At 42.6% G+C, this 17751-nt stretch overlaps 2 protein-coding genes across 2 annotated transcripts; both read left to right on the top strand.

The window, feature by feature from the left end:
* Position 1: 1 nt before the first annotated feature.
* Positions 2–6256, top strand: LOC135483540 (recQ-like DNA helicase Blm). The gene is made up of 15 exons (XM_064764508.1): positions 2–471; positions 632–737; positions 924–1327; positions 1592–1705; positions 1837–2084; positions 2222–2359; positions 2503–2632; positions 2788–2983; positions 3175–3359; positions 3697–3823; positions 4214–4434; positions 4738–4876; positions 5082–5273; positions 5600–5742; positions 6002–6256. Exons 1-15 carry the CDS (start codon positions 115–117, stop codon positions 6074–6076), a joined length of 2775 nt encoding a protein of 924 aa, XP_064620578.1. The 5' UTR covers positions 2–114; the 3' UTR covers positions 6077–6256.
* A 2452-nt stretch (positions 6257–8708) lies between these two features.
* On the top strand, positions 8709–16367 carry LOC135502136 (protein moonraker-like). Its single transcript, XM_064794733.1, has 16 exons — positions 8709–8757; positions 9234–9809; positions 10029–10187; positions 10348–10532; positions 10734–10949; positions 11172–11307; positions 11553–11651; positions 11888–12069; positions 12280–12446; positions 12721–12792; positions 13025–13112; positions 13350–13601; positions 13808–13889; positions 14137–14248; positions 14784–15053; positions 15295–16367. The coding sequence occupies exons 2-16, from the start codon at positions 9272–9274 to the stop codon at positions 15539–15541; spliced, it is 2805 nt and encodes a 934-aa protein (XP_064650803.1). The 5' UTR covers positions 8709–8757; positions 9234–9271; the 3' UTR covers positions 15542–16367.
* Positions 16368–17751: the final 1384 nt, after the last annotated feature.

The raw sequence follows: 17751 nt of genomic DNA on the forward strand, positions 1-17751 counted from the left end.
ACTGTGTTCCCAGTTTCAAGTGCAAGTGCATTTCAACAATCATCAAGCTCACCTCATTTTGGAAACAAGTCGCCCTCAAATGTCTACCCACAGTTATCAAAGTCATCCCCAAATATGTTACAAAACAATTCAAGAGCAATGACAAGTGGGTTGCCCCAGGGGTCCAGGTCTACTCCAGGCCTGCTCAAACCACCCGCGAAGTTCAAAACTCCATTTTTGGATTTGAACTCAAGTCCTTGGGAAGAATCTCACTCTGATCTCTTTGACGATAGTGGTGCTGGAGATACAACTGCGGCTGAGACTTCGGTACAAAAGAAGAGAATGTTCTCTCCGTCTGCTTTCAAGCCTGGAATGAGGACAACAGTCAATGTGTCTCCTCCTACATTCAAGAAACCAGGGAGTTTAGTGTCGTCAGCGTTAAAGAAGCAAAGCCCTTATGGTGGAGAGTCGTCAACTCAATGGATTTCTCAGGTGAGTGACTCCTGAAATTGAGAAGTTTTCATTAGTGTCTTAGTTTTGTGATCTGATAGTCTGAGAAAAAGTCTTAATAAGTAAGGAATGTACTAAATGGAATCTTTATCTGGTCCCTTCAGCTGATATTGTTATATATTCCTGCTTATGTGCATTCTAGGTGAATTCCCCTCAGCATCAGTCTGAATACTTCAACATTGATGACGTTGATGATGATATGCCACTTGTTAATCTGACACCTCGGAAACCTACCCTACAGAAACGGAGTAAGTGCACTATGATTTGATACACAAAGATACACATTTAGTTATGAAGTCTGATACGAAACCGAGATGAAACTGAACCATGGCAATCGATTTTTCATCTTTCTAGTGCAAGTAGACGTGTGTCACACCTCACAACCTCCACAAAACGCCCCTCATTTCAAAAAAATGCTGATGTCTTCTCTTCAGGTAGTTCAGTGACTCCTAGCCAAGCCGTGAAATTCAAAGAGAAGTGTTCCCCTGGCAACTTTGTACCATTACACAAGCAGTTCGGCATGACATCGCATCCCAGCATGGAACTCTCGAAGGACGATGGGAGCACGGGAGAATTCGATGGTCACCGCTACCCCCACGGCAACGAAATGCTCAAGGCGTTCAAGCAAATCTTCGGGCTGCGGACATTCAGGAAGAACCAGCTGCAGGCGCTCAACGCGGCAATCATGGGCCTAGACACGTTCATCCTGATGCCGACTGGGGGAGGGAAGAGTTTGTGTTACCAGTTGCCAGCTGTTATACAGGAAGGCGTCACGATTGTCATATCACCACTGAAGTCACTTATACAAGATCAGGTGCAGAAATTGGTGTCACAAGATGTGAGTTATTTCTAGATTAAGATGTCAAATTCTTTTGGTTAGTGATTTAACATTGAAGATGTAGGTCCATACCATTCCCTTGCAGGGGAGAGGGTAGATCAGTCACATGAGGAGAGAACAGCAGCATATTGGTTAAGAGTGCCAGCTTCATAATCAGGAGGTTGTTTGAAAGTCCAAACTCATTTTTACTTTCTAATTTTGGTATCACTTGACAAAGACACTCTATAAAAAACTGCTGAGTTCTGTAATGAATTTGTTTTATAGATCATTGCAGCTCACCTGTCTGGCGACATAACCATGCACATGGCAGACAAGGTCTACAAGCAACTCCACCAACGTGACCCTGGCATAAAGCTTCTCTATGTTACACCTGAAAAGGTAGGTGAACAACAATAACATCTTTCCTTGCCCTGGAGCATAAACGTCAGGTACGATGATCCTCAGTTTTACATGTATAGTTTCATTGGAAGGACAAAGTTCTTTGTAAATCTGATGTTCCTCTGTTCTAGGTTTCAGCCAGTGTGAAGTTACAGTCATGCTTTGAACATCTCTACTCGCGGAACCTGCTGGCAAGATTCGTGATTGACGAAGCTCATTGTGTGAGCGGTTGGGGCCATGACTTCCGTCCTGATTACAAGAAGCTGTACATTCTGCGTGAGAAGTTCCCCAACGTTCCCATGATGGCACTGACTGCTACTGCAACACCCAGGGTCAGGAAGGACATTCTTCATCAACTCAGGATGAATGATCCTAAGTGGTGAGATGGTTTTTCCTTAACCTTTGTATCTAAATTTTGTTGTAAGAAATTTGAATGTTGAAATGTGCTACGCATTACCTTGTATTCATATTTTGAAACACCAGAAAGTGTTTTTGATGACTTATTTGATTTTTCAGGTTCATGCAGAGTTTCAACCGAGCTAACTTGAAATACCAAGTCCTGCCAAAGAAAGCAAAGTCATTGACAGCAGATATTATCAACCTCATCCGGGCCAGATTCCATAGCAAGACAGGCATTGTCTACTGCTTATCAAGGTAAGGAAATTGCTTCAGCAGTATCATTAAGTTATCATTATGATAATGAAATCAAAGTGGATACCCCAAATCTGATTCGTGTCTGGTTATATCAACCCTCAATTTACAATGCACCCCTTTGAAAACAGTTTTTCAATTTCTAGGAAAGAATGTGATAAAGTTGCGGAAGAGCTGAGCACTGCTGGTATCCAGGCTCACTCCTATCATGCTGGCCTCAGTGACCCTGAGAGAACGGCCGTGCAGGAGAACTGGCTCAATGAGAGAAGATGCAAGGTAGGTCCAAACTGAAAATATATGCAGCTGCCTTCTGCTGGTATCCTGGTTTATTCTGGCCGTGCTGGGCTATAGACCAACCCCCAGGCAATCAGCTTATCCTGGATTCTGTTGCATTCATGCTGTTTCTCATTTACTTGCCCTGTCTTTTGTAGGTTGTGTGTGCTACCATAGCATTTGGTATGGGGATAGACAAGTCAGATGTGCGATTTGTTATTCATTTCTCAATCCCCAAGTCCATTGAAGGTTACTATCAGGAGTCTGGTCGTGCGGGCAGAGATGGGTTGCCATCAACGTGCATCCTCTATTATAACTATTCGGATGTGGCAAGAATCAGAAGAATGATAGAATGTGAGTAAAAGGTTGTGTGTATTGTATTTTAGCTAGTCTGTTGGCAGCCCCTGTCACAGTATTAAGAAAAGGTGGTAGCATCAGAAAATGCTCATACAAATGGTTAGTTCTTCTGGTTTCTTGACTTCTTTCCTTTTAGAAAAGTGCTATGTGGCTTAGTTTTAATAGCTGAATTCTTAACTCTTTTGCAGCTGATCAGACATCTGACTACAATTCCCGTAAGGTTCACATGGACAACCTGTACCGGATGGTGGCCTATTGTGAAAACAAGATGGACTGCCGAAGAGCACAGCAACTCGAGTACTTCGGAGAGTACTTTGAGAAGGGTGAATGCAACTCCATTCCAGAATGCATCTGTGACAACTGTGCTTCAAAGGTAAAGACCGGTATCACTTGAGGTAACATCTACTGTGCTGTTGCTCAAGTTGGGAGAGTTCCATGCCAGCTTGAAGCAATCCTAGTGTTGGCAGCATATCCTATAGTAAGAATATCCTATAAAGTAGATAAAATATCCATTCAGTGCATGTGCAAGATCAAGGCAAAGCGACTTATAGAATTATTGGTCACAAATGATTCTGCGACCCTTTTCTATCTGCAATGTTGTTGTAAGTGAATCTCATTAGAATGTTCGAGGAGCTCACTCTCTTTGTTCCTTAGGTTGATCAGTTTAGATAGAAGTTGTTTAAACAGATAGTTTTGATGTTTGATTACAGGATGAGTTCTGTGTTCGGGATGTTACGGCCGACGTCAAGCTCATCGTTCAGAGCGTCAAGATGGTCAACACAAATGGCAGATTCAACAGAAACTACACCCTCATACACTTCACTGATGTCCTCAAAGGTATGCATCAGTAACATCATCCTCTTCTGATGATGACACATCATAGCAAAGAAGCGGGAAAGCTTTGTCAAGAGTTAGAGCCAAAAGAGATTCCAAACCAGATTTTGATTAGCCAATCTACCTTTGGATCTAGTGGATCTTGACTTCACTTAGCTGCTTCTACTTGTGGTTGGGCATTTGTCCTGTGTTCCTATGGTTGGTCTTGCGTTCCTGTGTTCCTCAGGGATGAAAACCCTGTTCAGAGAGAGAGAAAGAGTTTATCAGAAGCTACTCATTTTATCCCCATGTGACGTATGCTTGACCCTCCATAGGAAGCAGATTTAAGTTCATTCAAAAGACAGTAAAGTGATTGCATTGGCAGGGTTACAAATTTTCATATCTTTGTTTTAGGTTCTGCTAGCAAAAAAATCCTAGACCAAAACCATGAGAAATTGCCCATGTATAACCTTGGAGGCAAGACATACAGCCGTAATGATGGAGAGAGGTTGATGAGGAAGCTTGTTGTTGAAGGGATATTGACAGAGGAGTTGATTCTTACCAGAGATGAACATACTGTTTGTTACCTCAGGCCGGGTAAGAGGGCAGACGAAGTCTTACAAGGGAAGAGAATGGTAAGAAAAAATGAATTCCTGTCCATAATTATCGGTCCCAATGATGTCCTTGAAAGATACGTTTTACAGTGTACGATAACAACAGCTTTGTTGTTTAGTGCTTCTGGTCCTTTGTCTTGTTGTAAGGAGGTCTGTGGATCAAGTTTTTTTATTGACTTGTTCACTGGAAATCCTGTGTTACACCCCTTATAAGGTCTGTTACATTCCAAAAGTTGTGATCAAGAATCTTTTGGTACAGCTGTTCAAATAACAGGGTTAGAATTCCCCGGGGATAAAAACCCTAATCATATTTCTCATGCGCAGGTCCACTTTCAAGTTGAGACAAAGAAGAAGGCGAAGGAGAAGGTGGCGATCGGTGAGGAGCCAAAGCATGATGAGTGTGTCCGCAAACAGTACTCTGAGGCTTGTTACCAGGAGCTTCTACAACTTTCTAGGAACATTGGTGAGTAGATTGAAATCATATTACCCGTAGATAGAAAGCGGGTGGAATTGAGTATGATCCTGAAGACGATCTCATCCAGTGTCATCTGTACCACATCCAAGAAATTTTAACATTCCATTGCAGTATCATTATAAAGAGAAGTTTTAACTCATTGAGACCCCTCACCTGTTTCAATATGTCATTTCAATATCTCATGCTTTTGCAGCTCGGGAGAAAGGCCTGGTGGCTAGTTCTTCAGGCATATTGACTGATCTGATCCTGCGTGCCATGGCCAACCGCCTACCTGTCTCTGAGAATGAGATGTTAGAGATTGACGGTATTACACCCAGTCGATACAAAAACTGTCAAGGAGAACGGTTCCTACAGGTCACCACAAACTACATGACGATGGTTGCTTGTAAGTTTCTCTAGTTATATTAGCCGTTTATTAGCTCTAACTGCTGTTTATATGGGTATGTCTTTGAACCAGCCAAGAGGTGACCTTACAACAGAGGCCTAGGCCTATTGTAAATATGCCCAAAGGCAAGCTGAAACCTGTGTGCTGAACAGATTGCTTCTCAGTATGACAAGGCTTTTGGGAGATATCAAACATATTGAAAATCATCAGTATATGCTCTTCTAATGCCAACTGGCCCTGTCAGCTCACAGAGCTGGCATCTGTAACTCAACTGTCGAGGAAAAATTGAGAAATGTATTTCATTTGGTATCCCTTCAACATTTCAGGCCTTGGTGACATGGACATGGAGGCTTTCACGGCAGATTTCGAGGAAGAAGATGGCTTACACATGCTGTCCACACCTGCATCAACGTCCTCTGCTTACTTCCAGTCCAAAACAAAGGGAAAGCCCAACCTCAAACCATATGCAGTGAGTTAGTGAATAATTCAAAACATATTGCAAATCTATTGTGGCCCTCAACCAGAATATCAATTTCAATCTACACTGCGGTAACATCATTCGCTTCAGTTCTCATGTAAAAGGATGTGACCTATCGAACTGTTTGATTCAGTGAAAAGTTTTAGTGGCAGTAATATGTCAGGAGGTGATGTATCGCAGTAGTAAATCCCACTGTTACAAGAAAATATTTGTATCATGTTATCTCATATCCAAGTTGTCCCTTTTGCAGTACCGAGGTGGATTCAAGCGGAAGAAAGGCTTTGGAGCCTCAAGTCAAAAAGCTAAGAAGGTCAAACGAAGATGAAGCAAATAGGGCGTAAAGATGGGCATTTCAAAAAGGATCACGGATGACATCACTGTGTCTTACAATCATAGAGTTCTTCTTGAGTTGTGACATTGACTTTTATCATAAGGAGAGAAAGTGCAGTCACTTTTCTGCAGGAGGCGCTTTTTGATTAGACTGTCCTTGGACTTTGACACAATCAGTATCACTGCCACAAGATATGCTCTTTTTTACTCAAACTGGGATGTTGTCTACTGATAAAACATTTTGTATCAAATGTTGACTATTAATACGAGTTGAAAAGTTCAATTTGCAAGGAGTTTCCTTCCCAAATGTTACTGTGTTGGATGACTTGAAGATTTGCTGAAAAATTATACATGTACATAAAGAGATTGGTAAAGAAATCTCGTTTCAAATGAAAAAAGACTTGTGTTTGTGTTGTGTAAGATTTGTCTCCACCATCACACACTCAACGAGTTGTGACTGTGTCTCTGAAACTCGTCAGAAAGAGCCTGATTGTGACAGTACAGCAACCCCCATGGTTATCCATCATGACATGCTCAGCGAGATGACCTGACTGTGTCTTTGAAGGTGTGTCCCCACCATCACCAGGAGTGATTGTGACAGAACAGCAATCAGCCAGTGGTTTTCCACTTTCTCAGTATCAGGGAGTTGTGACCATGTTCTGGTATACAGAGTGTCCTCACTACCACCAGGAATGTTGAACAGCAACCTTCAATGGTTTTCCACCAATACAGGCTCGGTGAGATGTTAAAGTGTCTCTGGTATACCGAATGTCCCCAACAACTGAAAGAGCCTGATTTTGACAGCACCCACCCCATATGGTTTATCTACCATCACGGGCTCAGCGAGATGTTGTGACTATGTCTCTGGTATACAGGACGCCCCCACCATAAGAAAGAACCTGATTGTGACAGTACAACACCCCTTCATGGTTTTTCACCCCCCATCACAGGCTGTGTCTTTGGCATGTACGAGGTGTGTCCCCACAATCGTCAAGAGTCTGACTGTGACAGTTCATCCACCAGCGAATGGTTTCCACCATCACAGGATTTTGTCTTTGGTATACAGGGTGTGTCCACACAATCGTCAAGAGTCTGATTGTGACAGTAACAGCAATCACCCAGTGGGTTGTTCAGGGAGTCAATGTCTTCTCCCCTACGCCTTCAAGATGTACTTCTAAGGCAGGACAGTGTCACAATACAGCCGTTTTGGAAATAAAAATACAAGATTCTAAATCATTGTAATTGGCTCAGTTCATCCATGAAAACACGGGGGAGATAACAACAAGGACTGCCTGTTGTTCAGTCCACCATGACTCGATTGTGACATTGTCCTGCCTTGAAATGTACTTCCTGATAGCACAAGGGAAAGGACACTCGTGGCACCCGTCTTCGGCCAGCCTGTTGCAAACACGGTGAGAGAGATGAGACGGTCACAGCCAGGCCGAATCGGCCCATGCTGCTCCACCGTGTTGACAACATAGTGAGAGAGATGAGACAGTCACAGCCAGGCCGAATCAGTCCTGGCTGCTCCACTGTGTTGCCAACATGGTGAGAGAGATGAGGCGGTCACAGCCAGGCCGAATCAGTCCTGGCTGCTCCACCGTGTTGCCAACACGTTGAGATAGATGAGACGGCCACAGCCAGGCCGAATCAGCCCACGCTGCTCCATCTCGTTGCCAACATGGTGAGAGAGATGAGACGGTCACAGCCAGGCCGAATCAGTCCTGGCTGCTCCACTGTGTTGCCAACACGATGAGAGAGATGAGACGGTCACAGCCAGGCCGAATCAGTCCTGGCTGCTCCACCGTGTTGCTAACATGCTGAGATAGATAAGACAGTCGCAGCCAGGCCAGATCAGTCTTTGCTGCTCTGCCAAGTTGTCAACATGACGAGAGAGATGAGACAGTCACAGCCAGGCCGAATCAGTCCTGGCTGCTCCACCGTGTTGACAACATGATGAGAGTGATGAGACAGTCACAGCCAGGCCACATCAGTCTTGGCTGCTCTGCCAAGTTGTCAACATGTTGAGAGAGATGGGAGAGTCACAGTCAGGTCGAATCAGTCCTGGCTGCTCGACCGTGTTGACAAGGTGAGAGAGATGAGACAGTCACAGCCAGGCCACATCAGTCTTGGCTGCTCTGCCAAATTGTCAACATGGTAAGAGAGATGAGACGGTCACAGCCAGGCCGAATCAGTCAGTCTTGGCTGCTCCACTGTGTTGACAGCATAGTGAGAGAGATGAGACGGTCACAACCAGGCCAGGTTTAAAGCATAAATAACAGGAATATCACATCAAAAGAATCATTTGATTTATTAAGACAATGTAACTTTTCAAATCTAGATACATGAGAAATTTCTCTGATGTATCTGCTAAGACATCTTCTCTGGTATATTTCTAAATATCATACCATAGAAGAGGTATCATTACAAGAAAATATCAAAATGTCCAAAATGTAAACCATGGGAAATTTTAACTTTTTTGACCCGCGTCGTAAGGGGCTCACGCAGGAAATTTTTGAAACTCCGATGCTCGCAGATGCGTTCCCAGGGAGCGAAACTACTGGGGGCAAGAAGATCAGGGAGCGAAACCACCGCATACCTTACAAATAGTTTCTTCTCTTTCCGAAAGCTGGCGTATTGTCAAAATGGCGGAACGTTCAAGTTGAAAAAATACCTGTAAATATCTCTAAGATGATGTCGTCGATTTATTCTTTGAATCATTCAATTAATGGAAAACAAAATGAAGAACATTCATGAAAAGTGTAATGGGCAATAGCGATTCACTGATCAAAATATTTAGTGTTTTTCCTGATGTGTACATTTCCTATCCAAAATGCACGTATTACTATAATGTATGTACTATTGTAAATGTATGTAGTACAGAGCATGTACACACACGTACACAGTATTACCGGATGTCCCATAAAAAGGTAGTCCGTCCCAAATGATAATGTCAATGTGGCACTGTAAGTGTCATGGTGACCTGCTTGACATGCCTTCAATGGTGCGAAACTGCCATGCAAATTGTGTGTACTAAAATTTCCTATGCTGGAACATCGGTGACCATATATGTCCATGTTTGTTGGCACGACTAGGCCCTCTTTGTTGCCAATACATATGACTTGACACAAATTACACTTTTTTATTTTCAGGATTCCTTTCTTCCATTTGCATCAGTGACAATTGACAAATGGCTGCCACAAGTCACAGGAATGGTTCTGTTCCATATATTCAGAACCAACTGCAGTTCAATTTAGATGTTCCACCAACACTGTCTCACCTGGCGGTGAGATACAGAAAACCAGAGGCCATTGTTGTGGAAAAACTGGGTGGAAAGTCTGAAAAGAGGAGACCAAATTTTGTCGAGCATGCAGTCCCATCGTTCCAGTTCAGTGCGGTCTCCGAGGACAAATTATCAATGGCCATACAGCTTGCTCGTCGGGATCTGAGAAAGAAGAGGATAGATGATGAGGAGCAGCAGATTGAAGAAGAAGCGAGGGAATTGGAAAAATCTAAAAAGAAAACTCCTCGGGGTAAAGGTTCAAAAGTAAAGTCAAAACCAAAGGATGTCAAGAGCCGTTTTAGAGAAGTTGAAAGGAATCAGAACCCGAAAGCTAAAGAAGTTCAAACTGACAGTCATCGAAGAGACAAGAAACCCAAGCAAAAGAAGCCAGTCTTTCTTCCATCTGGTGGCGTGATCCTGAAGGCAACAGACTTGCTACTGCCAGGTTAGTGCAAAAATACAAGTTCATTGATGAAACTGACCGAGTGTTATCGGATCACTAGTTATTTATGTCTGTCTTCTTGACTATGTGTATTTCTGATTTGCCTTTGTATCAGACTCACTATGAACAATAGCTAATTATTCGAAGAAAATAAATTTGTTTGACAAGACATACTATCGCCTTTTGCGAGGTATTTACAATTGTATTGTTCTTTTATTTCAGATCGCTCCGATTCTCCTCCTACTCGTGACACCGATGATTACCTGACCCCAGCCCCAATGTCTCAAGATGAAAGGAATGCCAAAGAGATTAAGCGCCTCCGCCAAGAGCTTGGCAACTATGTCAAGCAGATTAAGCACATGGAACAGAGTGCTAGAACTGGTAAGCTTTCTGAAATCCCTTTTGATATTTTTGGCTAAAACGGAACCAGAGATATTACTCCAAAGAAACTTTTAGACATGCATACCAGGAGGTAAAGACCTACACTTCAAATGCCTATCATTATCATGTTGATGGTCTGACAGGTTTTATGTTCGTCCAGGTTCCCCGTCAGTTGAAATCCAGAAAGAGTTTGAGCAACCTGAGGAGAAAAAGAAAAGAAAGGTCCGCAATGAAGAGAGGGCTACACGATCTGCTCGCATGCTGTATGTCCTGCAGCAACAGGTTAGAGAAATACAGGAAGAACTATCCAAGCTTGAACCAGGAAAATCAGGGGGTGTAAAGAAAGTAAGTGATCTTTCTATCTATCTTCTTTTGTAGAATTGCTGTTCCCTCAAATTTCTTTTTGTTGTGCCCGGAGCACATCAGGTCTCATCCACTTCGATAATACTTCCATCTTTCAGAAAATGTGGGCACTCATCCACTGGACTTGATTTGAACCTTGGGATTTCCTGAAAGTAAAAACACATACTATTCTTTGACTTTCAGACACAAACAATCAACCGCCTAGCTGCAGCCCATCGTGGAGCAGTTCGTGCCTTGCAGACTTTCATCAATCACCTGCCAGAGAGTGACATACGCCAGGGTCTGCCACGCATCTACCATGAACTAACCCTGCTCATTCGACAGCTATCTGAGTGCTGCTCCCAGCTTCAGATTGGTGGTGAAACAGGTGTACCAGATATTGTCAACTTAATCAGCAAGGTAGGTATCAGTTCTGAGAGATATTACATTACAAGTACGATTTCTCGCTTCTTTCTCAGGGTGTCATGAAATCATTGGATAGATAATTTGGTCTACCCTTGGGTGTGTCATTGCACATCACACTGGAATACTGGTCTGCAATAGAAACTGTGTTTTAGACAATAGCAAATGATAAAATTCTGTCCATTAGAAAACCGATAATGTCTGCTTTGCTTTTTTCAGGGGTACTATGATGACTGGCAGAGGCAACCAAAAAGTTCGCCGAGAACCAAGAAAGCCCACGATGATCTCGACCTTGTGTCTAATTTGTGTGACAGGAAAAGAAAAACCTCAAGCAGAGATAAACCTAGGAGTCGAGGTAAAGTTATTGTGACAATCATAAGCATATCATTATCAAAATCTTGCCTTTTGACTGAGCGTGAGCTCAGTCATTATGAGCTTGTTTTCATGTGTACACAACATTAGTAATTTTTGTTGGAGGATACATAAGGCTGTGTATCCATAGAGTGTTCGAAAGCAGACAGGCAAAAGTATGAGCTTGTTCATTCTTTTGTCCAGACAAGTTCACACAGTACAGCCAATCGTTCTCTCTATCCATTTCAGGCTTCACAGTACCTCAGCGATCTAGAAGGGCTCAAAATCCTGCCAAGAATTCTCAGGAAGAAGCTGTTGAAAGGCTTTGCAAAGAACTACGCAATCATGGTAATAACCTGTAGCTTATGTTTACTTACTCAATCTGTTACGATACAGCTGGTTCTGGATTCACATCAGGATATCAGCCTATTTTCCATGAGTAAAATCATATTCTTCACTGTGTGTTTGATGTCTATCTGAGACAGGGTCAAACACAAAATTAGACCCTCTACGTGTGTTTGATGTCTATCTGAGGCAGGGTCAAACACAAAAGTAGACCCTTTACGTGTGTTTATCTATTGCAGAAAAAAAGGCAACGCCGAATCGAGAATCTACTCTAAAAGCTGGGATAGATGCACTCCTGAGAGCTGCTGGCAGTCCTGGCAAGCCAGTCTCTCCCAGACAGAGAGAGGTCGTGGTGCAGAGGAAAGTTCCACCACTGCCACTCCACCCCCCTAAAAGTGTGCTCATACCATCACGCATACAAGTAAGTCACAAAGATGGGCAGCAACTGATTTAACTGATTATCCCTCTTGGACTCACCCCCTGTTGATAACCTAGCTGTAACTAAAGTCCATAAAGTTACTTGCTTTGCAAGAAAGTTAGATTCAGATGAAGTAAAAACTGTCAAACTCTTAGTGGAAGAAGAGGACATGTACCTAAATGTACTTGTGTGCATGTAACTGCCTATTTGCAGAAGGAGAGATCGGGAGGCCTACAGATGACAGTTGGTGAACCACACTATTCGGAACCAACCTTTGCCTCTCAGCTGAAGAATGTTGACCAGGACGAGAAGACAGCTCGAAATGACTCACCAAGGCGGTCACCTTCTCCAGTCTGTCCAAGGTCGCCGCACTCAGCGAGGTAAATAGTTCTATATCAACTTCATCACTGTAATGACCTAACCTCGAAATCTGGATCGGTGGGTTTACTGGCATTAGATATCCATGGCAACAGATGTGATGTCAGCTTCCCCTTTTGACCTACATGTATGGCGCCCTGACCAACACATGACGTTGACAATGAATCACTGTTGACAATGACAGTCTTATCACAAACTACACATTTTTTCTTACATTGTATATCTTGTTGCAATGGAGTTGTTCTCATGATATTTAATGGCATCTTTTCTTTCCAGGAAGAAACTTGCACCAAGATCACCTGCTGTCTCTGCTAGACGGTACACACCAAGAGCTGATTTACTTGGAAAGTAGGTTCACATTTCACACTCGTCCGGCAGTTCCCTTCAACTTGGTGGAAGAGGACATTATCTCGTAAAGGGAATTTCTGTTACTTTTCATATATTTGGCAAATCCATAACAGAACCGAATTGGTATCAATTCCTTAGAACTATGAACAGCATCGTGTCAGTTTTAGCAAGAACTCCTGCATTTTCATTACCCTTTGGAAAACATTAAAAATATATTGTTGTATTCTTTCAGACTGAATCTTGGCGTTCCCAATGAATGGGTTCGAGAAGCTGAGAGGGCTATTCATGCCAAACTCAAGCCTCTGCTGGACAGGGCTGATGTAAGTTAGTTTATCTGACGTGCCAGTTAGCAAGCTACCTTGACAGCATTGTGTGATGAGGAGTATCAGTCCTTATGCATGGTACTCCTTGTGAGAGGTTGTATGGTTAAAACAATTGATAGGATCAAGCGCCTGTCAACTTTACCAGGACAGATCCTAAAGCAGCCTAGACCCTGGACATATTTAACAATATTGATAGATTATTAGTATAATGATGTTTTAAATTTTTCATTCCAGGAGATTTCTGCAGCTGTATCCGACCTTGAAAAAGCCAAGTTGTCGCTTAGGCAGAAACTGTCAGAAAAGACAACTGAGAAAGTGGAGATGAATGCTGATGTTCTGGCTGACATGATTCTAAATGATCTGTTGCATGACACAGCTGTTGAGATGACGAAACTGGAGAGTGAGAGAGAAGCTGAGGTGGGGGCTATGGCGATGCAAGATGGGGTTCCCCTGGAGGTCATGTGGCAAAGGATGGCAGACATGGAGGTGGGCACTTTACAACAGTTTGTTTCTACTTTTCTGATTTGTTTCTAAATCTGACCAACTACTCTTGTCCCATTTAGTGTTAGCCATGTTGTCCAGGATCAGCGGACAATTGGGAAAATCAAACCTTGCTTAGCCTGAACCTGATTCGAGTAAAAAAGAACACCCAAACTTGCTATAAGATAATGATTGCCTGTTACTTATTGCAGAAAGAACAGAATGAGATCAGAAGAAGATGGAACTCCGTGACCTATGCAGACACTGGAGCAGACAACCTCAGGCCACAAATGGGTAAGGTGGTTAACTTATTGGAATATAAACTGATGAAGAACAACCCACCCTCGTCTTGCGAAATATACCTCTCAGGTGTTTGAGCTCACTGATATTCCCTTCATGTACCTTGTTTCCCACTGTGTCCTTTCATCATCTGCAGTATCGTGGCCTTTGATCTTTGCCTCAAATTTAAAATACACTTTAAAATAGGCATTTTATCACATAACAACTCAGTTGATGAATTGACAAAAGTAATTACTTTCAGATGCCGGCTGCAGCGAGACGCCAGGCACTCCACCTCCCATTCACCTAACACGAGGGGACGAAGATGATAGCAGTGAGAGAGAGTACCAGGATCAAGCCCGACCCCAAGCACAGTAAGTTTTGAAAATGCCATTAAAACTCATATGTGCTGCCAGAGTTGGCTCTGTGAATTTTTTCCTCCTAGCCACTTTTTAGCCAGTGGTTGTCACTTTCAGGCATATTGAGTCAGCTCTATCCATTGCCGATCGTTTGTCCATCTTGGGGCCGACCCAGCCCACAGTAACATGTGCGAGAAGGGCAGCCCGCCAGTGCTGAGACTAGCAAATCAACGAACGATTCGAGGAACCCGTGACCGGAGACTCCATGGCAACGAAGCGAGCGGGAAACTAGCCGATAATGTATGCGCCAACGGGCGCGCCAACCCTGGCTGCGAGAGGTTCTTTTGACTACATTTTGACTGTATTATTGAAATGTTAGAAGAGTGTTGTTGGTGGGTGCCTATCTGCATGTATGTAGTAAGTTTGTCTTGAATTTGGAATACAAATTTTTTAGGATTCCTCTCTGAAGTGCTCAAAATCTGTTTCCTCTTGATTTCATTGTATAAGAAAATGTAATTATACTGGTACTGTATATCTTTCCCTTTTTCAGGTTTGATCCGAGTGGTCCAATAGTTTTCACAAAAGATCGAAAACAGAGGCATGTAAAAGATGAGAACCTACGATTTGGCCGTCCCTTGGGTGGCCTTGAAAGTGAAGGCAGTCCGAGGCGGCAGCCATTAGAAACACCAAAGATTCCGCTGTATATTCACCAAGAAGACTTAGATAGAATCCATGATAACCGTAAGACGTTTGAGAGCTACCTGAGGAGAACTGCACAAGATGCTGTCGGAACATTTAACCCTGCAGCACTGGTGGAGAGGTGAGATGTTCTTTGTCTGCATTCAGCTACCTACATGTATATGTTATGAAAAATTTGTTTTAAAATCCTCGAACTGTTAACTGTCTCGGTCAAAAATCATCTGTTGCTGTTATGTTAGAAAATTTGCGGTAAACTGTTTTCGAATTGAATTATGCATCCTTTTATGTTTTTTACAAATATGGAGGTAACGTGCAATTTTCCTAGGTTTTTGTTCCACTTATTCATGCGTAATATGTTGCAGGATTGCTGACAGTATCATGGATGATTGTTTTGACGACATTACCGATGAAATCATGGAGACAAATTCCGATATTGTGAGACATGAATTCAAGACGGAGATGGAGCCGACGTTGATTCCGACAAGTAGGGATAAGATGGTGGATGCTGGTCTGACGCAGCAGGATGATGATCGGGCAGAGGAGGTGTCTGAGGAGGAGTATGAGACAGAGGAGGAGGAAGAGGAGGAAGAAAGTGGGGAAGAATATTAGTAAAATTAGTAAAATCTAGAGTAATACTCACAGCTCTCGTTACTGCAGCAGGTGCTTCTTCAAATGTGACTGAATTATGCAGTCAGATTGTACAAGGATGCACCTTGATTTTAGTTATTTAGTATTTCACGCATCAGCTAAAGATTGCTCAAATGATGTTAGGACTGACTGAATTGGTGCATTTCGACCCCTAGTGTGCCTGGGTTGTATGCAGGGATGATTTGCTTCAAAACAGTAGAACCTCTCTATTATGGACACCCTCGGGACTGACAAGTGCTGTCCTTAATAGAGAGGTGTCCTGATTAGAGAGGTCAAATTGAATGCAAACAACCAATTTGGGACCAAACATAGTGTCCTTTATAGAGAGGTTGTCCTTAATAGAGAGGTGTCCGCTAAGGGAGGTTCCACTGTATTATCATGTTACTGAGACAGGATACAGATACACTCTGAAGATTGTGCAACGAAAATCTATGTACATGTAGTAGACAAATTCTATCAGTTGATTAGTTTTTAATAATCTTGTATAATTTTGATATAGTTTATCAGAATGTAAATATGTGAATCGGTCTAGGAGAAGGGTTGCAGGACAGCCTCAGATATTCATATCGTTCGATCATATTTTGAAGTTAACCTGTGTGATTACCAGAAATTATATGAACATCATCAATAATGGATTAACACATTATTGACATCATGGATGTAGGAATCATTAAGATAGTGTTAGGCCTGCCATGGGCACAGTACCTCATTTCTTGATGCTGTCCAAGTCAAGATAAAACTTTTGTACTCATTCTATTTCTGAAATAAACGATATTATCATGATAAATATTTCTCTTTTCCTGTTATTGGTGCCGCTTGTCATTGCCTTTATTGTACAGGGTTTTCAATGTATTCTGGTAATAAGAAAGGCATTCATTTTGAAAGCTTGTCTTAAATATAAACTATGATCTCCACAAAATGACCCTCTCATCCTGGTTGAGTTACCACGACCCTCTCATCTTGGTTGAGACCCTCTGTGATCGAACAAACTTTACACTGGATAAATACAGAGGTCTTCTAAAAGTATGTCAAAATCCCAAAGCAGATGACGTTGCAGACTGATTGTCCCCACAGCACATCGGTACAACTTGTCTCCGACAACTGAGACAAAAGTGTCAATATTTTTCTGGTGCGCATATGAAATATATAGCATGGAAGTATAAGTTTACAACATGATCTGAACTAATTGGTTCTTTATTTGCTTTAGTGTGCTAAGGCACAACCTACATGTATTCTGGTGACGGTACGCTACTGGAAACTGGCACAACCGACACCTTGGATATTACCGTTGTGTCTGACGGGAAGTCAGGCCAGCAATTCCGTTACTTTGTCATGAACGTCATAACGTTGAACGTCTTGTTACGCAACGTAGGCTCTACTCCATGACGTCATAAGTGTATTGATGACGTCCCCGACAACTTACGTTGAGCGGTGATTGGCGTTGTGGTTACCAAGTATGACCTGGGGTTGGGCTGGCATTATGTATGCTAGCCCTTGCCAACGGTTTCGTTGATATCTTCAACTCATCAGATATCTGACCAGTGTTTGTGATTACGGGTCTGGCGTTGTTACCAGACAAACCCATGCTCAAATGTTTATTCTAGCAGAAATAATACTACAGTGTGTAGGACAAATCATGAGCTGGCTCTAGCGAGCTCTGGGGTTTTCGGTCCTTGCGGAATTTTAAAGTCTGACTGTGGGTAGATCCTGGCAGTAAGACCTGGGCCCGGTTTCACAAAGAATCTTAAGTCTGTTTTGGTGACTTAAGTATGAGAATTTCTTAGGTTTTGTCTTAAGTTGATTCATAAAGAATCTTAACTCGCCTAGCCGACTTAAGTACCCCAAAAACTTAAGCACGGTAGCTACCGTACTTAAGTCGGAATGAAAGACACAAGATGCTTTGAGATTTGTACTTAAGTTTTTGACTTGGCTTAGTCAAAATATTATGACTTAAGACAAACACTTAAGATTCTTTGAGAAACTTGTGGTAGGACAACTTAGCTTGAACGACAACACACCACAGTTGTGTCTCATTCCTTCTATAGAGTACATCACTGCAGGGGCACCTCTAAACATCTTGGTGATTTTATCCTCTTCTGCCCCTGGGAATATAGGCACAACCAGCTGCTGATGAGAGGACAACTCAAGCTTCTAGAACAGTTCTGAATACA

Source organism: Lineus longissimus, chromosome 2, assembly GCF_910592395.1.
Source record: "Lineus longissimus chromosome 2, tnLinLong1.2, whole genome shotgun sequence".
Lineage (NCBI taxonomy): Eukaryota > Metazoa > Nemertea > Pilidiophora > Heteronemertea > Lineidae > Lineus > Lineus longissimus.